The sequence below is a fragment of the Sycon ciliatum genome, chromosome 2, assembly GCF_964019385.1.
Source record: "Sycon ciliatum chromosome 2, ocSycCili1.1, whole genome shotgun sequence".
NCBI classification, from domain to species: Eukaryota; Metazoa; Porifera; class Calcarea; order Leucosolenida; family Sycettidae; genus Sycon; species Sycon ciliatum.
Window position 1 is genome coordinate 23,259,816 of NC_088644.1, and position 22,895 is coordinate 23,282,710.

General features: G+C 47.1%; 1 protein-coding gene across 2 annotated transcripts in view; it reads right to left on the reverse strand.

Moving 5' to 3' along the window:
- The window catches only part of LOC135809279 (cullin-4A-like), a 33,788-nt gene extending 11,785 nt beyond the window's left edge, over positions 1-22,003 (reverse strand). The window contains exons 1-14 of one of the 2 annotated variants that reach the window (XM_065322594.1): positions 21,616-22,002; positions 18,134-18,353; positions 17,234-17,377; positions 14,012-14,110; positions 11,110-11,173; positions 10,638-10,793; positions 10,052-10,261; positions 8,322-8,459; positions 7,027-7,081; positions 6,627-6,664; positions 5,954-6,020; positions 5,100-5,210; positions 2,933-3,018; positions 1,029-1,130 (exon numbers count right to left, since the gene is read on the reverse strand). In XM_065322594.1, the coding sequence (XP_065178666.1) occupies positions 1,029-1,130; positions 2,933-3,018; positions 5,100-5,210; positions 5,954-6,020; positions 6,627-6,664; positions 7,027-7,081; positions 8,322-8,459; positions 10,052-10,261; positions 10,638-10,793; positions 11,110-11,173; positions 14,012-14,110; positions 17,234-17,377; positions 18,134-18,353; positions 21,616-21,925 (1,800 nt within the window). In that variant the 5' untranslated portion in view covers positions 21,926-22,002. Of the gene's footprint in view, positions 1-1,028; positions 1,131-2,932; positions 3,019-5,099; positions 5,211-5,953; positions 6,021-6,626; positions 6,665-7,026; positions 7,082-8,321; positions 8,460-10,051; positions 10,262-10,637; positions 10,794-11,109; positions 11,174-14,011; positions 14,111-17,233; positions 17,378-18,133; positions 18,354-21,615 lie in introns of both variants that reach the window. The other variant, XM_065322595.1, reaches the window with a different exon arrangement.
- Positions 22,004-22,895: the final 892 nt, after the last annotated feature.

The following is a 22,895-nucleotide window of genomic DNA, read 5'->3' on the forward strand; positions in this document are numbered from 1 at the left end:
AGAGAGAGAGAGAGAGAGAGAGAGAGAGAGAGAGAGAGAGAGAGAGAGAGAGAGAGAGAGAGAGAGAGAGAGAGAACCAGCCATGACAAGATACTATTGAAGATATACACAACACAGATCATGGGTACCAATAGTATTTGATAGCTTTATGTTTTTTTAAGCTGTAGACATGACTTTCATGAAGCCCTTTACTGAAACTGAAGGAGTACTTTTTTCAGCTGTTGCTGAAGTGCAATAGTGCAAAGAGAATGAAAGCACTATATCTACTACTCGTATTATCTAGCATAGGACTACCAAAAGGCTGGTTGCCTTTCAAGGGGTTCACTACATGGAAGGATTTATATTGGTATGAGTAAAAAATAGTGCAGCAAGAATTCGTTGGCGAATGCAGTGCTTGCTGTAATAATGAATGTGGACTGGGTTAGGCCTATTCGGTGTCTCACATCGTCTCCCTGTATGCTACAGTGGTCCCTCTTTAATCCAGCACTTTATAAACCAGCACAACTTTCAGTATCCAACGTGTCCTCTTTGTGTACATTGCAGCAGAAAATCAGATTTGTTAATCCAGCACCCTCCCTAATACAGCAGAATTTCCCTGGCACAAATGGTACCAGATTATAACGGGCCCACTGTTCAACTAGGCTACTGCTCCATAGGCATTATGCACGTTGTACAGATGCACGAAATCCCGTAGAATGTCGTAGAATAGCGTAGACCCGGTTGGGTGTTGAATGTGCAGGACCCTATTGTGTTTTCTGCTATTTCCACTGAGAAATGGGCCCTGAAAGCATTTCATACGACACCTTTTTTTCTGACAAAGATCTAGCTAGTCATTAGTTCTAACCAAAGTGAAGAAGCTGGAAAAGCAAATGTTTGCCATTAATTATGAGGCTAAAATTGGTCAAATCCGCATGCATAGCACACAATGAACACCCAGCCGGGTTTGTACACACCTTCGGCCCTAGTACTGAACTTCGTACATCTGTACAACTGGGCTACTGCTCCATTAGCACAATCATGATGCATACCTGTGGTAAGAGGTTGACGTTAGATGAAGGAAACGTAGGCCAGTGACCCATTGTGAGGATGTTGACAGACAGTTCTATGTCAGTATCGAGTCGACACGCCACCTAACACATAGAGCCAAGAAACAAATACATTCAGATCATATGTTACCGCAACAAGCTAAAGGAGGACAAGAATTTTTTTAAGCCCGAGAACTGTTTTCAGAAAATGCAAAATCGCAGTTCCTGGACATATTTCTCCGACAATAAGTTGAACAACTCCATCATTTCTAGGTCGATTATCCCAATCCTGGGCTTCCTGGAAAGCTCTATCCATAAGGAATACATCTGTAGAAGATACGACGAGCAGCAACGTAAATGTACAGTGAGCAAAGCAAGCGTACGCGCCAGGGTCATGTCAATTGTGAGCAAAATACTCTTCGCGATGCAATTCCCTCAAATTTTATCGCAAAGCGCTGAGATTACTGCAAAGAAGTCGGGATGCCCGTAGCCTGATTGCGTCATAGCACCTGACTGGCTAGGCACGTGCGAAAATGGGAAAATCCCCAGCTGAAGTACATTTACACGCTAAAAAAACAGCTTGAGACGTGATTTTTCGGTCGAGCGTCATAACTCCACTCCAGGACCTTGGACCGCGTCCGGGTTTCTTTGCGACGACAGCTGAGAGTTTTCTAATGCCGATACCAAGAGTACATAAACCAGAGTGTGCAACTCGGGATGGTTCCTGTGGGAGCGTAATTCGTGCACTACGTCATTTCTGACGGCATGGTAAGCCACAGGCACGGTGAAAAGTTGCGTCACCAGTCGCGGTGGTGCAGTTCACTGAGTTTGTCCTGATTTCGGTTTTTTGAGATGGATAGCCTGGTGACTTTACTTGTCGGTGGATGTACGCAGCGTACACAGTCACACAAAACACCGAAATCCTGAAACAGGACGTCTAAAATCAAGCAAACTTGGCTGATTTCCGGGCTATGGAACATGAAAATTTGAGCTGTATGCAAGTCGCGGCTTGGCTGACCTCATCATGGTGACGTAGTGCACGAACTAGGGCTGAAACAATTATACCGATAACTCGCATATCGATCGTTAAGAGTGCAGTCGATAATCGTTAGTGTTCAAAACGAGTGCTAACGATTTTTATGCATGCATATCAGTGACAGTATTCTAGCCCTTGGACTCCATCCGATAGTGAATACGAGTACAATCAGGGTATATATAGAAGCCGCTTGCTTGATACTCTGCCAACCGAGTTATGGTTGTAGTCAGGAGCACTATGCGTCCCCGCCTTTAACATGCTGTCGAAATCGAAAACATGAGTACAATCATGTACTTTCAAGCACAATAAACTTCATTTGTGGCTTTGAAAGAGATCGGGAGAGAAGATAAGAGCAGTTGCCAGAGGGTGATGACAAGATTCAGATGTCAACAGTGCGGTGCCAAAAATCTCTAATGTAGCGAAGGTCTTATGCAATTTCTTCCTAAACTGGTGTTCAACGTACACAGGTAGAGCCAACAAGAATCGATAAAACCAATAAATCGATCGTTAACGATATCGGTTGATCGTTAGGAGTTATCGAATGATCGTTTCAGCCCTAGCACGAACTGCGCTGTTTCAGATCAGATATGCACAGTTGCACACTCTGGTTTATGTACTCTTGCCGATACCTTTCGATGAGGCGATTTGATCAAGTATTTGCAAAACTACGACAGTTTGAAGTCGCCCTATAGTATACTCTGCATACCGGTATAGATATATCCGAACGTTAGGGCCTAAAGGGCTAAAAGACAAAATGTATATCTTCAATACAGACCTTCAGGAGTGAACTATAAAATAATGCAGACTTCCAAGGCAAAATATATAAATAGATGACCAGAAAAAAGTTTACAAGTAAAAGCAACAAACGTACGGCCTTGAAACCCGATGATATCTCCTTTGAAAGTTCCATGTCTTTGAACATTCCCTCCATCTTATTCGTGTATCCAGGTCCACATTCTGTAGAGAAATAGATAGATAGATAGACAGTTGTCTAAAGTCCCTAGGCTGCTTACAGTGCTCATGTCCACTGGACAGAGCAAGTAATACAAATATTACACAGCAATGAATCAAACAAGTCTCATTCCGCTGTTACTCCGAGTTTCGTGTCAACACACTTCATCAGACAGCATATTACCAAGACTAACAATCACTAGAATATATACGGAGAAGGGGAGAAGGGGGCCTTCTTGTACTCCTTCTCCGTAGGTATCGGTATATTCTTAAGCGAGTAGTCTATATCCATTCTCATTGGTTGGTCCATTGTGTTAGCAGTTTGGGGTGAGAGTGCTCGACTGTTGCTAGGACAGGAGCGGGATAGATAGATAGATAGATCCTCTGAGCTGTGCTGAGGAGCTCTAACAGAGCGAAACAGTTGCTGTCCACAGATTTGAGTATTATGCTCCCTAGCAGTCAGCAATGTCGTTAGGTTGAGCACTCTTACCTTAGCGCGAACCCTTGCCGCTCGCCTTGTGCAACGCTCACTGCTCTTGGAGCATTTCGAGCACTCTTGGCGGGGTTTGCAGCTCTTTATAAAAATACTTTGCTTCACGGAAACGTATTTCATTGCGAAGAGCTGCGCTTCGGTCCTCTGAGCTGTGCTGAGGAGCTCTAACAGAGCGAAACAGTTGCTGTCCACAGATTTGAGTATTATGCTCTCTAGCAGTCAGCAATGCCGTTAGGTTGAGCGCTCTTACCTTAGCGCGACCCCTTGCCGCTCGCCTTGTGCAACGCTCACTGGAAGCATTTCGAGCACTCTTGGCGGGGTTTGCAGCTCTTTATAAAAATGCTTTGCTTCACGGAAACGTACTTCATTGCGAAGAGCTGCGCTTCGGTCCTCTGAGCTGTGCTGAGGAGCTCTAAAGCCTAGTTCACATTCGACGCAACGCCGACGGTACGGGACGTAAGGGCTTGTCGGGAGGGCTGGGGTGAGCTGTAAAATCCTGTACGATTGGTACGACACGACATGCAGCAGTCGTTGCGACGTTCAACGTCGAACGGCGCGAGTCATAAGGCACGGTCCGTGACGGGGTGACTTTCGGACCTAATTTCTCGTTTTTCGGGACTTCTCTTCAATTATTTCTCCTTGAAAGAAGCGGAATCAAGTTCACAATACCAGTTTTTCATGAAGACCAAAAAATTAGCCCTGAAAGTTGTGGCATTCAAATAATAGCCCCAGGAAATGATAGAATAGTTCATCTGTCACGCTTCTGAACTATCCCTAAATGCAATAGGTGACATGAGATCTTATGTTGCTAAAATTCAACTCAAGTCGTGCTAGCCATTCTGTGTCTTATCATGGGAAGCGCAGTGTTCGAAATGCTAAAAATTTCCAAGTACGAATCGGGAGTAGTCGGCGCACGACGCCGTCTCCTGTTCACACTCGAATTGCAGCCGTTTTGTACGCTTGCGTCCCCGTCTACGCCCGTCTACGGTATGAAAAGTTGGATCGATCCAACTCTTCCCGTCGCTTCCCGATCTGTACGGTAGTACGGTTGCGTTCCCGTTCCTGGTGTCCACATTGGACGCCGTCAGTCCGTCCCGTCGATCCTTACGTCGCGTCCCGTCGCGCCCCGTCGAATGTGAACTAGGCTTAACAGAGCGAAACAGTTGCTGTCCACAGATTTGAGTATTATGCTCCCTAGCAGTCAGCAATGCCGTTAGGTTGAGCGCTCTTACCTTAGCGCGAACCCTTGCCGCTCGCCTTGTGCAACGCTCACTGCTCTTGGAGCATTTCGAGCACTCTTGGCAGGGTTTGCAGCTCTTTATAAAAATGCTTTGCTTCACGGAAACGTATTTCATTGCGAAGAGCTGCGCTTCGGTCCTCTGAGCTGTGCTGAGGAGCTCTAACAGAGCGAAACAGTTGCTGTCCAAAGATTTGAGTAGATAGATAGATAGTTAGAGGGAGATAGATAGATAGATAGATAGAGAGAGAGAGAGAGAGATTTTTGCTCCTTTGCTTTCTTATAACTAGGCACCCTTGGGAAAAACATGCAAAGCAAACAGTAGCAAAACCAAAACAAAAACATGCACACACTTACCTTGCTTCAGCTTGGAGAGCATTGCTCGCTCAGCATCTACTGATGCACTCTTCCCAACAAGAAGACGTTTTGCTAAGCAAGTCTGATAGAACGCCTCAAAAAAGTCTTTGCCTGGGTGACAGTATTAGGCACACACACACACACACACACACACACACACACACACACACACACACACACACACACACACACACACACACACACACACACACACACACATATGCGTGCGTGCGAGGGCGCGAGCACACACACACACACACACACAAAACGCACACATGCACATGTGCACACACACACACACGCACACACACACACACATACACACACACACACACACGCACACACGCACACACACACACACACACACATACACACACAAGAAATGCAAGATATACAGTATACACATGCACAGAACATTATTTTGGATTGTGCCATTACTCAGGCAGCTAGACCTACTCCCAGAAAAAGATACAACCACCACACATTACATGGACACCAATGCCTTTCTGTATTACAAGAAAATAGTCAGGCAGTGTCAACATGTCCGAACAAGAGGACACAACTATCCCAGAGTGTACAGTTCTGTTGGTTAGTGTTTATCAAAATTCCTACGCAATATCATCCAGGTGTGGTGGCCTGGTTTCGTAGGATGACAGTTAGCTTCTGTTCTCTTGCCGTCTGCCATGCACACATTACACTTTGGAAGATGTCGAGCAAATCATGCCCACAAGCAGAGGAGAAAAACGATGAAATTAATGTGGAAAAAAGAAGAAGAAAAAAACACACACAAAAAACAACAACAAAAAGACGAAGACCCCAGCGCACAGTTTCATACCACACTCTTGAAAGCTCACCCTGAATAAAGCGGAACAGGACCATCACCTTATCTAAGAGCAGATCGAGCTCCTCATCAGTAGATGCCTGTAGAGTTGCACACACACAAACACACACACACACACACACACACACACACACACACACAGCCGTGTACACAAAGCAATGACATGCATTGTCAGAAAAAGAAGAGCAGTTAATCAAGGACGGTGACAGTGAAGTGATAGTAACATCTCAGCCAGTGTCCTTAGGGTCAAATTAGTGTTGCAAGACTCGACACTGATCACCGTAAAGCGGGTAACCTTTGTGATCTGTAATGCTTCTCGGTTTTGGTGATGGGTGTGGAGTCGCAAAAGTAAGCCGGCATGAAACGTAGGACTGTAGTGAAGAAACTGAGGAAACTGACTCCAATCGCAAACATGTCCAGGTGCAAACTTGTCTGCGCTCGCAAATCGCGAACTAAAACTGGCGGAAAACGTTTCCCGGTTTACGGTAGCTGAGCGTGTCTGGTGAGTTGGATCACACTTGTAGCCATCTGGGGAGCCCTGCACCTTCTGCAGAGTGCCTGGGTGATGCAGCAATGCAGCCAGAAAGGCAGGGCTAATACTCACACACTCTAGGGGGGGGGGTAGACTGATCTCACTGTGCAAACAGTATAGCAACAAAGTCAAGCCAGTACTCAGAGGCTCTCACCTTATTTCCAGCTCGTAGCTTCACATCAACAAACTTGGCTACAGGATACAGAAAAGGCCGGGAACAATAGCCATACAACATAGTCAAGCGTGGATTTGAAAAATGTACAACAGCATACCAATAGCATACCAATAGCTGGATCACTAACACCTTGTATATCTGCAAATGCAGGTAGTTACATATGTGTGCCCACATGTACGCGTGCACGGCAGCAAAAGCCCACCCACCCACCTACTCATGTGCACACACACCATGTTACATGTACACACACACACACACACACACGGGCACACACACACACACACACACACACACACACACACACACACGGGCACACACACACGGGCACACACACACACACACACACACACACACAGATTATCCAATCTGGCAGTATTACCGATCAACTCTGCTGGTTTGTTCGCTCTCTGGTTCACCACCACCGTGAATGCATCCTACAGAAATATCAGGGAGGAAGCACAAGCCATTAGCACACACAGACGCACAACTCTCAACTAAGAACTCTACAGCTACTGTATTAAAGTCAACAAATATTCGGCGCATATTTATTTTCGGCTATTTTCGGCCTGATCATGTTTGGCCGGAAATTTGTTTTGCAAGGTTTAGTGTGACAGTGTATACAAGCGGCAGCAGTACAGGCCGAAAATTTGATGCGGCCGAAACTTGAATGGGCCGAAAATTCGTCGACTTACAGTATCTCAAAACACAACTTCATTTTCTGTGTCAACCTGTACTTTGACTTGCCAGCATCGGGGGAACACCACCACGCTTTAAAAGGATCAAAGCATACATACAGCTAAAAATGCGGCGGATGTGAATTCGTCACACTCTTCCAATTGGTCAAAGAACGATAAACCCATCCGCTACCCTTGTTCCAGGCCAGGACTTGCAACAAATTAGTCAAAATGTACTTTCGCTCGGGATAGAAAAGAAAACGGGCATTGTCATTGTTGCCATTGTGCATGCGTGTCTCACGGCTCAGGACGAGTCCCTTGGTACGAGCTGTGCAACTTATCCTTTAGGAAAGTGTGTGCTTTGTGGTGGTACCAAGGAAACACGTGGGCAATGGAAACATCTCCCTTCAAACGGCCCTCGAATTAAGCAACTGGTACGGATCACTGGGATCAGTTACAATTGGTTCAAAAAGCACATGTTCCCTAAATGCAACACAGAAAATCATCGATTATCCGGACGATTTGATTATCCTGAATGCCTGGGACCACTCCCATCCCCGCCCTCCTCCCCCCCCCCCCCCAAAAGGAGAACAAAAAGAAGAAAACGGATGTAGGAAGCAGGACTAGAGTTGGCTACGCACCAGAGCGGGTCGTCTAGCCTGCACATCTACCAGGTACAATGTACGTGTGTGCTGCTGGCATGCCCATCAACGCAGCGTAGATTTACTAGACATGTGCATGATCTTGAACGCATTCTCAATGATGAAGCCATTGCCTATGACCTTCAGCTCGCATGTAGTAATCACATACACTCTGTCATTATCCGAACTTTTCCCTTACCCGGAACCATTCTGAACAGCGTCTGCCTCTAGGGTTTCGGATAATCAATGCTCCACATCTACTGTATTTGTTTGTGTTGTTGAAGAACAAACAGTGTACTTTGGTGACAACAACAGCGCTTCAAATATACGATTCGGGTACTTGGCACCATGTAGCATACCTTGAGTGAGATGACAAACTTGTTCATATTCACAAAGCAGTCCTCCACAGTCACATCCAGCTTGTCTTTTAAATCTAGAAGGTCTTGCACCATGCTGCCCTCCCTGTCAGCATCCATCACAATCGTCGACCCACGGCCCTGTTCCAATACACACACACATAAACACACGCATGCGCACCCACCCACCCACCCACACGCACACACACACACACACACACACACACACACACACACACACACACACACACACACACACACATACACACACACATACAGACACACACACATACAGACACACAGATCGAACTTAACAAAAGTCACGTGCCCTACTGCCTTATCATACTCTTATACACTGATGGTCCAGCTTGAAAGTGAGGCCTGTACAGTAAACCAGGAAACCTTTACGAGATGGCCATTTCAAAATATAATAGTCAATCTAGCCAATTACGATCTAAGCCATAACGACAACTCGCAAATAACGCCATGTTTTCGATGGCTAGAGCAAACGCCCATTTGACTACATACAGTCAACCTCTGGTATAACGAATAACGGCAGCTTGGATAACGGCAAACGCCAAAACGACATGATTTTCGTGCCATGTGACCAGGATTGCCGCATGAATAAGGACATTCTCACAAGAATGAGCGTCATTCAGCTGTCCCCTATTCAACTGCAGAGTGAAGTCATAACTCCGAGGTGCTGACAGTTCAGCAGCCAGTTTGACTTGTTGCACGCGCCAGACCATGCTCTCGAGGCCTGGCCAGGCCCAGAGCATGCAAACAGAAACCTGGCATCAGGTACGTGGCCTAGATGATTTCCGATTCAAACAAAGTCAAAGAACATGTTTTCTACGCTTCGTTGTGATCGATAACCAGAGTGTAGCTGCTAGCCAGGGATTGTACAGAATTGTACGACTCCATGCGATTCCCTAGGGGCTAGGCTAGGGGCTAGGCTCTGGTCCATCAGTGCAAACTTTACAGAATTCGGATTTCGGAAATCCAATTATGCAAAGTTTGCACTGATGGATCAGAATGAGTGTGTGTGTGGGGGGGGGGGGGGGGGGTTCGATTCCCGACGATTATGGTCACACACGTCTTTCTTCTCCTTCTCAGACTCTTCCTGACTTTTCTTTCATTCTCCTGGGTGGTTACCAACAGCCAGTGCATGCCGGAGTATGTGGTGTGATTTGTGTGTGGAAAAAATAATAATAAAAAAGACCAAAAAGTAGGGATTCACTGGCCAGAAAAAGCCACTTCATAGCTGTGTGGTGTAGACCAGGCTGAATAGTGGCGGCCAATTCTTCAGCCTTGCAACCTGTTGAATGGTGCAATCCCAGCACAAGTTGCTATGGCTTCTGCTGTAGCATTGCTATCATCGCCTCTGGCGATGGGCGTCCAATGGTCGAATGGTGTGTGTGTGTGTGTGTGTGTGTGTGTGTGTGTGTGTGTGTGTGTGTGTGTGTGTGTGTGTGTGTGTGTGTGTGTGTGTGTGTGTGTGAGAGAGAGAGAGAGAGAGAGAGAGAGAGAGAGAGAGAGAGAGAGAGAGAGAGAGAGAGAGAGAGAGAGAGAGAGAGAGAGAGAGAGAGAGAGAGAGAGAGAGAGAGAGAGAGAGAGAGAGAGAGAGAGAGAGAGAGAGAGAGAGAGAGAGAGAGAGAGAGAGAGAGAGAGATAGAGAGAGAGAGAGAGAGATGAAGAGAAAGAGAGACGAGGACAAACACACCCAACTATACCTTGACATAACCGTTGAAAGCCTTGCATAGCTTATCCAGACAGCCGTCGATCCGCTCAAACAGTGAAAAGAGCAGCCTCAAATCCCTTGACCGGTTGGAATCCAACAGGTCGTCCAGTCCACGGGAAATAATACCGGCAGCATGAAGGGCAACAAGGTTTTTCTCCACACAAGTGATGAGAGGTGCTCGTGTTGATACATCCAGATAGGCCTGAAAAGAAGAACATGGAAGGCAGAAGAGGCAAATACTAAAATAGCATGTGGTACCTCCAGCACTCGAACATGGCTGCTGCTTATACATGTAGTAGATCTAATAAGTACAAAGGTCAACAGAATTCAACAGTACATGCACAAACACATAAATGCACACACGCAGGCAAACTCAAACACACACACACACACACACACACACACATACATATTACATACACACGCATGCACGCACGCGCGCGCGCACACATGCACGCACACACACACACACACACGCACACACACACACACACACCACCACCACCACCACCACCACGCACGCACACACACAACCGATCATGATAGATGGTACAGCCAATGCCATTCAGGCCACCTACATTCAGCCTCTCCTGCTCCTGTTTCAGACGCTGGTCGACATGCTGTAGGTAGTCAGGCACTGACATATTGTTCTCAAGCAACAGCCGCCGGCCCTCGGCGAAATATACTAGTTCCGTTTCAGCTAAGAATGGTCCCTCAAAACTGGCCGCGTACATCTGTACATAGAACCACCAATGTCAACGAAGCAGCAGCAGCAGCAGCCAGTAGGAAAAAACAAAATAAGTTGAAAAGTGGTCCAGTAAGCACACATCAGACTGTACACCAAGGAGGACCAACATGCAACATGCAACATGCAACATGCAGCAGTGGAAAGCTTCGCAGCAAAAAAGAAACAAACGCACTGGGGAAAACAATGGTTGGCCACGCACCTCGATTGCAGCCATCGACAACATTGGAACCTCGGAACACAGACAACTCCAATCAGACGTAAACATGACAGTTGGCAATACAAACTACACAAAAGAACCCTACCTGAAGAGCCATTAGCATATGAACTAAGCTGCTGAGAAGCTGCCGATCTATTGCTTCACCTTGCCTATAGCACAGCACACACAAGACGAAGACACACAGAGACGGATTGCATTACATGTAGCTGACACACAGAGACAGATTGCATTACATATAGCTGGAACCTCCCCCCCCCCCCCCCTCCCCCGTGCTCCCCTCACTCGTGCGACAAGCTGTAACGGCCTGTCATTCGTGTGCAATGTACGCCGTAAGACAATCTTAAGCGAACCGGTACCATAGAGGTGATGCGATTGCATCATCAGTTGAGAACTTGAGATGCTTAGGCAAAGCCGCGACACAGCGATGAACTGGCTCAAGTGAAACTGCACCCTCACACTGTACACGTAGCGATCATAAGACAAGCCACTAGTTCACCACCACTGCATCACATGCATAACCTCTATAGGCATAACGTGTATACCAAGTGAAGCGCAACTAACTCCATTCTACCCTTGTCACAGCAAAGTACAGCGTGCAAACATACACACACACACGCACACACACACACACACACGCATGTCCGCCTGCCCACGCCCACACACAATACCTGGCTACTTGCAAGAATTGAAGAATCTTCTGCAGCCAGGACAAAGTGCGCATGTGTGTACTGCAATCTACTATACTTTGTCCCCTTAGTTATCCTGGCTTTACCTATAGGATAAATGCCAAAGTTTAACCCTTCACCGAATAGCCAGTCAAAAATCGACGACTATCCGCCGATGACTGACAAGCTGTAACTCATTCATTTTTGATCTAATCTGCACCATTTTGGTCTCAAAAGAAGCAGAAAAGACCCACCGTTCGTTTGCAAAAACCGGAGCGTCTTAGCAGGCTCCAAAAAGACGTTATAAGTCTCTGAAGGAGGTCTGTTTTCACACCGTGGAGCCTGGGTATATGATCCCCAGCAGGAGCCATGTGTCCAAGGTGATTGTCAAGAGGCACGAGGAGGGAAAAGCAGAACTGTGTGCGCTGCTGAAGGCAGTCCCAGCCGTTGCACTGACCACTGATGCGTGGACATCGAAGGCCGTACGATCATTTGCAACGTACACTGTGCATTTCCTGAGCGATTCTTGGGAGTTGCACAGCTTCGTGCTGGCAACACGATCAATGGACGGCGGTCACACAGCGTGGCCGAGCACATCAAGTCCATTGCAGCAGAATTCGGTATTGCGGACAAGGTAACTGCCATTGTGCATGACGAGGCCGCAAACATGGTGGCAGCTGGCCGGAAACTGGATTAGTCCAGCGAGATATGTGCTGCCCACCGACTGCAGACGTGCCTTCGGCACGCATTTGATGATGCTGCGCCGACCAAGAAGTTGCTTGCTGAGGCCCGACGATTGGTGGCGCATTTCAGCCACAGCTGCTTTTGCACACAGCACCTGCTAGAGAAGCAGAAGACGCACATGCCGGAGTCTGTTGCAAAGAAGCTAATACAAGATGTCCCAACTCGTTGAAACAGCTTGTATTACATGATCCAGCGGTTGGTCGAGTTAAAGATGCCAGTTTCTTCTGTGCTTACCGACCCGATGCTCACACCGAAGTCCGATCACCGTGCCCTCCTTTTGAAAGAGAAGCACTGGGCATTGGCGGAGGAGCTGGTGTCAGTCCTTCGACCATATGAGAAGGCAATGACAGTCCTCAGTGTCCAGCAGTACCTGACCATGTCTTCTGTGCTGCCAATAACGACATCACTTGTTCGTTGCAGCGAGGCGCATACACGAGCAGAGCAGTAGTCAACATGCTTGAAAGCATTCTGTGCGCAGCTGGCTGAGGAGGTTAAGCGCAAGTTCATGTTGTCTCCAGTGAATGTGGAGGGCACGGTTGCTATTGCAGCTGCACTCCATCTTCGCCCGGGTAGTTTGTCCTTCTTGGATGAGGCGCAGTGTGAGGAACTCCGCCACGAGATACTCCACCGCTGCATGACGGTATCGCCTGAGGCAGAGGTTGGTGATGACAACATCAGTGCTGCTGAGCCACCTGCGAAGAGGCCAGCAAAAGACCATGACCTCTTCTTCGGCGAAGCTGATGATGCACAAGTGTCTGCCAGTGTTCAAGCTGAGCAGGATGTTGCCAACTTCTTCGGCGAGAAGGCGGCACCTTCATCCGTTAAGCTGGTGGCGCATGCATGAATTACGGTTCAGTCTGCTAAGCCAGATGGCTAGGCAGGTCGTGTGTGTCCCTGCGACTTCTGTGCCGTCAGAGCGGGTGTTTTTGGCTGCAGGGCACATTGTGTCCAAGCTCTGGTCGGCACCGTCACCGGTGAATATCGATGCGCTGATCTTCCTCCAACAGAATCAGCGGCTTAGGAGCGCACAAGGGCCAGCTGCAGGGAGGGTTGCCGTCAAGCAGGCTGCTGTAGTTGAGCTTGATGAGGTTTTGGAAGAGGAGGTTGTTCATGTCTAGGCAACTGCTGTCCTGCCAGTTCCAGATCCTTAGCAGCTGCAATCGCTACCGTTGTCGGTGCAACTGGAACTGTGCCTCTCCAATGTGCAATTTCTCTCTCATTTCTTCCTTTGTTTTTGCAATATTAATAATGTTGTGCACAAGTACTGTATTATACGATGAACATACAGTCATGCATTACAGGGTTTGTTTACCATCACAACTTAATGAATTCTGCAAATACTGGCCAAATACAAATCGAGTGTACAAATGGCTATACTGTCTTGGTAACTACAATAATTATTTTATTAGAGAATATTCGCTCGAGTTCGTTTGTTAGAGTGGGAAATCGTTCGTATTCGAAATTCCTTGTTCGTTTCACCCCTATGACTAAAAGCTCAACAGTGAAGCAGACATCATAGAGAAATGAGGCCAACACTGGTAGTAAGCAAGATTCTGCCAGTGTGTTTCATTACCTTACCTCTCCCTTGACACAAGGTTCAGTACACCTGGAAACAAGCGAGGCTGCACGGCAGGGTCAGTGGCAATGTGCTGTCGGAAAAGATCCAAGGACGCATCCCTGCCAGTAGAGTTGGCACAAGAACACAGCACATTTATATAATTATATTTAGGACTTTGACTTATACTACAACAGGACTTTGAAGTGAAGCAATCGGAATGTGTTCTCGTGTTCCTGGGAACGGAATTTTGATACTGAGATTCTGGGGATTTTCCCTATTCACCACACTACTGTAGATAATCACGAATTCCCAGTACAGCAAAACCTGTCAAGGCGACCACTCGGATAAGGCGACCATCTGTCCTAGAAGACCACTGAAACCAGGACCAATGGATGCTATTTCCAGTCAAATGACACTGGATAAGGAGACCACGTTTTGAAGGTCCCATGAGCAGTGGTCGTCTTAGACAGGTTCCACTGTATTACCTACAGTACTAGAGTGCTGAAGAATGAGGAGATCGGTGCTGCTACTTAGGTCTTCCCTATTTTTTCATGCACTGCAGTTCATGCGCGGTTGATTCCCCGCCCATAAAACAGAGAGGTTCCAGGCTGTCCAATAGAGTGCTCACTGAGGGTAGTAGAGTCACACATGGCCCTGCACTAGCTCAATGTTCGTGCGGACCTCACTGCCATTCAAACGGTGCAGTGAGTACGGATTGACTGCACAACGTCAGGGCTGGTATTTGGGATCACAAAACGGGAACACGTCAGAGGCCATCTTGAATCACGCTACGTCATCAGATACCCGCACGTGATGCGGGGCCGCGAGGTCGCGACTGCGCAAAAGTGTACTTGCCAGTACAGATCTTTGACCTAGCTGCAAGAGCAAGTGCTAGTTTCTATTTTTTGGTGGTGCTTGAACTAGTTCGAACTGCTTCCCTTCGACTTTCTTTGACAGAGCGGGTGCTGTTAGGGTTTCCTGTGGTCAGTTTGTATCCACCACCGGTCTTGTATGTCAGTGCTTGTACAAGGAGGTGTTCAGTAGTTATTTTCAGTCCGCACCATGGATCGCATCCAGGGTAGGAAATCGCACTCTGACCGGCTTGATTAACCCGAGTCGAGAAAGAACGAACTAGTGGCCAGTTCGGCTCAGTATCATGGCCAGCTGGACGTAGATCAGATCGCCCCGAGGTCGAACAAACCGACAGTAGTCCTGAAATCCTTACCTCGCAGAAACATTGACGATGTGGTGGAGCGCGGTGTTCAAGAACAAGGAACCATGGTAATAATTGGATTCGCTCCAGAAAAATTATTCTCGTGGTTCCCGGTTCCTTTCCCAATATTTCCTATGGTCTGGAATACGTGCATCACGCTGAAGCCTAGATGAATAAGATTGTAAGTCAGTCTTCTCTCTAGCTCAAGATTTTGCGAACATGGTATCAGTGAACAATAAAAGCAAAGGACACAGTGCAACAAATGGAAAATGCACGTCTCCTTCTTTTCCTTGCCGTGCGCACTGCACTGTCACAGTCTGCAGTTCTGACTGGTGTCTTCCGTTTGTGAAAGAACCAGCGCAAGTCGCGTGGCACGGCGTCCTTCAAAACGACACAAGTGAGCTCCACATCAGCCGATTTTGACAATCGATGGCTCAAAATTTTCAGTAGAAGATGCTCCATACTTTCACCGAAGCCAATTTCGCCAAAACGATCCTAGAGGTGGGACACGTTTACCGAGTTTGAGGGTGTTATTTGAAGTCTAAATTGCGGAAATCAAAAAATCCTTCGGTGAATCCCTTTGCCCACATCTGAACTCGGTGCCTGCAAAATCTCAGCCTGCTAGAGAGAACTGTGGCTCACTTGCGTGGATTTGAACAGGCCAGAGTCGACGCGAAGTACGGCTAGATTCCCTGTACACAGCATGGTGTGACACATGTCACGTGAACCAAGATGGCGCCCACGTGTTTCTGTACAAGTACTAGCCCTGAACGTATAATGAATGTGTGTACAGTGTTCGCTTTGTATGGCCTGTGTCAACTTGGGCCCTTGCTGCGAGCTGCGTGGTGACCGGGGACCAAACATAGTTCAGTCTCAGTGTCTGGTTGACTGGTCGTGACTTTCATGTACATGTACTAGATGCCTATTGGGTAGTGTCCAGAGTACATAACCCACAAGAGTGTGCAACTCCCGCATGCAGTGCTGGTCCCACAAACTTTCAAGTTAGTGTCATTTCGTTTACGATGCAAAGCTCCTCGTACAAGTGACTTACAAGTTACAATCCCCGTACTGGGTGTCAAGCCATCACACACAGGGGCGTCGGACACGGTACGGTCACTACCGTATTGACCGCACCACTTTTTTTGCTCCAGGTACCCCGTGAATCAATAAAATACAATCATCTGGGCTCTAAATTTCCAAATTTTTGGGCTCAGCCACCCCTCCCCCATGAGCAAATTGTACTTCAGATGGCTGACCGTACCACACTAAGATACCTTCCGACGCCCCTGACACATGCAGACCTACAAACTTCACTTCATCTGTGGTAGGGAGATCTACCTCCAGATTGGACAGCCAGTGGGAAGGGCGCCTGCCCTCCAACACCGAGGAGTAAAAACGGGCATGCTATGTCAGCACAATTCACCGTGCACGGGAACAGAGTGCCGGTCACACCAAGGAAAGCACCACTGTACAGTCAGACCTCGCTTAAACACACACATCCATTTTCCACAAAAATATCCGGATAGGCGAGGGAACCGGATAACCGAACACCGTTTATGTTGGATGCATCACGTATGCTGTAAATATGTAACCAGCTATTTTCTCCCGGATGGCAAGGGATCCGGATAAAAGAGGACCGGATAAGCGAGGTCGGACTGTACATACATGGTTACCATACTTTCCGCAAAATCTGTGTTGAGGAAGGAGGTTTTCAATTCTGGTCGGAATATGGAATAGCATTACAAAAAAAAACCCAGGAGATCTCCCGTCTGATATGGAGACTCGGCGCCTCTGCACGTGTTTCCTTTCCCTAGTTTGTACAGGATCAAATGGAGATCAGTCCACCACAGATCCAGGATACGTCCAATAATACGCGTACAACGCTGCGTACATGCCAGGCGTCATAAATACGATGTCAACTTGAAATTCTGTCCGGACAGCACCCATAGTGGAGTTGCACACTTGGGGGGGGGGGGGGGGGGGGTATGTACTCTTTGGCAGTGTAAAAGAAGATGCAGGTGAATCTTACCACACTTGCAGCACACTGCCAGTCTGCGCCACGTAGGTGCGGTCCAGAGTCAGGAAAATACTCCGTACGTAGACCATCTGCTGGCAGTACTGCTCCCACAGTGAATGCACTCTCTGCAAGAAGGTCGCTTGGTCCATGTTGTCCCTGCAAGACGTGGCACAACAGAAAAGCATGCCCGGCAGCAGCAGCACTAAGACATAGTGTACAGCTAGCAGCACATGTACCGCTCTCTCTATCTTTTGTCACATGTGTACGGATGTACTTCACAAGATGTGCAAAAAGAAGTTGCAAGTGCATACCTGGCTACTTGTGCGCTATGGTCATTGCGAGTAATTTAGAATAAAGTAACGGCAGTCACATGAACGCATACACACCCAAACAACATGCACACGCACACATACGAGGAATAGCCCGCGATAGGTGGATATTAGGTGGATAACATTGATGCAGGTGAATTTGTACCTGTTTTATCCATACCCTCATCTGGTTATGAAGGTGATAGAGTACATTCCTTTGATGGCACAATGTTTAACAGGTAATGACGCTAGTTAATACTAAGAAAATGCTCCAAAACGTTTGACCACTGTTTTGAGCTGCGCTCCACAATGATACTCTCGCACAGTATGGATGTGCATAGAGCACTGCACAGATCACTGCATGGGCGAACGCGCGTGCGCGCACACACACACATGCACATGTACACACATACACACACACACACGCCTACAAACACACACGCACACTCTCATACACTCACACACATACACACACCTACAAGCACACACACACACACACACACACACACACACACACACACACACACGTGCACACACACTCACACACACGTGCACACGCACTCACACAAACAGACACCAACACGAGCGCACACATGCCACTTACGAACGGAACATCACAATCTGCTTTTTGACGTGCTCAGCGATGACTTCGATCAGATTTGTGTAGAGCTGCGCAGCCATCTTCTGGTTACATGTGTTCTTCACATAGCTGAAGAGCTGCTGCTGGCTAACACAAAGTGCTTCTTGCCGCAAGATGGCTCGAATGGCAATTTTCAGCTCTCCCCATGTCTTCGTGTAATACGCATCTCCACTAGCAGTTTTGACTGAGAACAGATACACGTGGGCAAAAGAAACAACACGAACAGAAGTCGTTTGGCTAATGGAGCGCAGTGTTGCCCTCCAGAGAAGACACAGGCTTTAGAACGAAGTATGGCTGGAACAACCAACAGCAACCTCTTGCTACACGCTCTCAACGGGACTCATCTCATGGCTTCCAGGACGAAGAGCAGTCTTTGGAGCCGAGAAGATGCTCAAGCGTTTAAAACATCGCCCTAAAGCTTCCCCGGGGAATACATCGGGATACTGGCATTTGGATGAGGCATGATATGACTGTGTATGTAGTGAATGGTGGGACTGGGAGGCATGGCAGTGCAATCCCAAAAGATCACCCACCTACTGCAAACCAGGAAAATTTGGCAACAAGGAAACCTTGTCCCTTGTAGTATTCAGCAACACTGACTGGCACTCAACAGCTGCAATTCTCACAAAGGCACGAACGCTTCAAAGTTTGGGTCACCATCATCACCATCAGGAATGAAACGGACACAGTATGGTGATAGTATCGCTCTCTACGGTAGTCAAATCAGAACAACGGATGATCGATCGATGTGTTCTGAACCTGATGAACTCTCACCGTATCTACACAACACGCGCGGGAAAGCATACGCACTTGATCATACTTCTGCCAAAGAATGACGCAATAAAAAAATTCCGGCGCGGGTGAACCCATTGTAGCTCGAGATAGGGAGTTGCAAACTCTTGGTGCTACTCAATGCAATCTGATCAAGCAAGTCAATGCCACGACAGGCACTGTTCAGCCCCAGCCAGACCAGTGCATACATACTGGGCTTTGCAGGGTACAAACGTGACTAACGCCATCAGTTTTCACTGAGCAGCACCGTATACAACAACGCAGTGAATAATAATAGGTAGTTGTTTCTTTTCCATTCAACAACTCAACCTTCTCTGATGAGGTTCTATTGACCGAAACAGCTGTCAGAAGGAACGAGAGAGCTTGGAAGCTCAGGGCCCTGCGCTATGCTTTGTTGCCTAGCTCATCGTGCATGTTGTTAGAACTGATGGAAATGCTTTTTCCTTTGATTAGCTACATCATTGTATTGCAAAAACGTTTCAATGAGATACTGAAGTACAAGTAACGCCTTCTGCATAGCTATGGGACCGGCGCTGACTCTGCCGATCACGGGCGTTCTGGAGTCGACGGGATGTCTGTCCTGACGTTTCTTGGGACCGGCGCTGACTCTGCCGATCACGGGCGTTCTTCTTCTTCTTATTATTATACTGACGGCAACTAACATCCATTCTGATTGCATTTACTCGTCTCCCTACTTCGTATTTTTTTCAGAAAATCTCCCCATACAGCAGGGAGTCGTTTACATAATATGACTCCCTGCTGTATGGGGAGATTTTCTGATTGCATTCACTCGTCTCCCTGCTTCGTATTTTTTTTCCAGAAAATCTCCCCATACAGCTGGGAGTCGTTTACATAATATGACTCCCTGCTATAGATCTACATGACTGTATATACGTTATAATTACTCAATCTGATACGTTATAATTATTATGCTATCAGCCTACATGCGATCCCCGGGCTGGTCGACAGGCGGACCAGCCAGCCTGCTAGTGGGTTCTCGGCCTCGCACACAAATCCACACAAAATGTTACTGCACTGAATGCATTCCCCCGATACACTTCACATATATACTCATTCTCTTGATGGTACCGTACTCTTGATGGTACGGGACAGATAGGGGATAGCGCCAGGCATGTCGATGGCACAAACAAACAAACATAGTAGCCAGCTGTCTTTGCTGGTACGGTACAGTACGGTACAGATACGGGATAGCGCCAGGCGTGACACAAACAAACAAACAAACAAACACCAAATTAAAGCTGTGTGGACCCTGGCTAGCGCCAGACGTTACTGAAGTAACGTCTTCTGCATAGCTACGGGAATTAAAAATATTTCAGTACTCCGGAGGAACCTCTTGTTGCTGTTGTGGGGAATGTGTGGTCGGCCGCAGAGCGCAAAGGTGGTGACGGTGAAGTGGACGCAGTGAAAACTAATTCGAAAAATTCTCATTTGGCATGGCTTGCAAAATCCTCCTATCGCTAAATCACGAAATTTGCAGAATTCGAAAATTTGCCTAACTTCAAGTTCCCCCTTATAAAACTGAAGATCTCTCTATATTCTTTATCTTTCCTGTATGTGCGTGTGTGTGTGGGGGGGGGGGGGGGGGGGTGCTAAAATTTTCTGCTGAAATCCTCAGCAGGGTACGCGCACGAGGGTCTGTGTGGGGTTCAGCAGGGTACGTATGGGCTATCCAGGATTATCCCTGCATAACCTTCCAAGCCTTCTGTCTGAAATGACATGGCTGGGTGTAACTCAGCCAATGGATGTATAGAATGCCCTCTCTCTCTCTCTCTCTCTCTCTCTCTCTCTCTCTCTCTCTCTCTCTCTCTCTCTCTCTCTCTCTCTCTCTCTCTCTCTCTCTCTCTCTCTCTCTCTCTCACACACACACACACACACACACACACACACACACACACACACACACACACACACACACACACACACACACAAACACACACACACACACACACACACCCATCCGCTCCGGTGTAATTGGGCTTTTGTCTGGTTGGCTTTGTGAATCCAAATATAATAAAATACAACAACAACAACAACAACAACAACAACAACAACAACAACAACAACAACAACAACAACAACAACAACAACAACAACAACAACAACAACAACAACAACAACAACAACAACAACAACAACAACAACAACAACATCTCTTATTGGCCACTGGCTATCGTGAGAATAAAGATTTGAAACAACAACAACACAAGGCAAATTCTGCCCACAGTCCATGGGGAGGAATCTGCTGGCATTCGCACCCAAGCGTTTTGTAACTTTGGTTTTATACGATGTGCTTAGCATGTTTCTTGTGTAATCTTCGCACATTGACAACTTAAACACATGTTGATACCCGTTGAATTAGAGAATGGAACGCTTGCGTTCACATAGTACATTGCATTGCATAAAGAGCACTAGAATTTGAATAAACACATCCATTCAATATTTGAAATTACCAGGAGCAAAGAACGAATTGCACGAACTCAACTTTATCCCCAATATATTATGTCCAAGTAAGTTGAATGAACATCAAACAAACTCAGCGATAGGATCTTTTTCCAGAGCATTCACTACATGCTGCTCAAGTCAAGATCAGTGAAATTGACATTCGAAATTCAAAATGTGCAAACCGAACTCACCCGATAAGCTTTTTATGCCAAGGACTTTAGCCGGCCTGGACTTTACAAGCCCAGCCATACTGCAGCTCGGGCTAGTCGAAGATATCCTGTTTCTTGTGGTAGATGAGCTGACTGAATCGACCAAAGAAGAAATGTTATTGCGTCTGGCTGCTGAGAAAGAATTGGTCGATATAGAAACACGTTTTCTTGGACGCTCTTCCAGTCTATCTTCTGCGTCTGAAAGACGTCGCTTCCTGCAATTTACAACATCACCCTCATGCTGCTTTTCACCCTCGCAGGCTTGAGAGGGGCTTTTCGGTTTGGGAAGCATTCACAAGAAAATGTAAAACAAAATATTTCCACCTGCTCCACACCACACTCAGGTTTCTTTCAAGTCAAGATCAATGCACAAATAAACCAGGCATGTACGGATTGTACGAGCCTGGGAGTCGTCAAAATAATAAGTATTTTGACGACTCCATGGTGCATGGTACAGACTCAGTGCCACACTGGTACGGTAGAGTCTACGAGCCATGATGCGCCAGTGCACTGAGCATGAGCTGAGCTGAGTGCAGTGAAACAACAGTCAACACGTGCGTCACGAGATTTTCGTGAAAGATTTTGTTCGTGTTTTTCGTTCAGTCGCGCATGTACATGATGCACGGATGGGTAGGACTAAAGGGACAAGCCCAACTATTTTTGCAGTTTTCTGTCATAAAAAAATAAACGTCACAGGCTGCTCTTCGCAGGTGTCCGCGTCGGAGCGGTCCGGGCGAGCGACCGCATCTCAGTGGGACACTTGTCCGTGGCCGTTGTAATGGAAATCTGTGGCAGAACCTTGCCATGCCAGAGGCTACACACACCCGGGTACCTATACCGGGATAGACAAATCCTTGGTGTTGCTTCTTTCATTTTTATTTGTTCTTGCTGAGAAAGAAACGTTGCTGCTTGGAAAGCTTTCTGTTCACTCCAGCGACTTTCCTCTAGTAACGTTGCTCACTGATAATGATCATAGCTCGTGATACCAATGGTGAAGAGAAGCTGGGTTTCTTGCCATTTGCAACTTCCTGGCTCTGAAAATATAGCTTGAACAAATAAGAGCTCCAAGTATTTTAGTTTTAGATTTCGATGTGCCAGACCTATCGTTACGAGATGCAGAGATGAGGAGCAAGGGAGGCGTTGGACTAATGCCAATAATGGTTTTATGGCCCAGACAACGCCAGCGATTTTCACTTGTCAAGAGGACAGTCAAGTTGGAGCAGGCAGATGACAGATTATTTGAGCATTTATAGCGGAGTGGG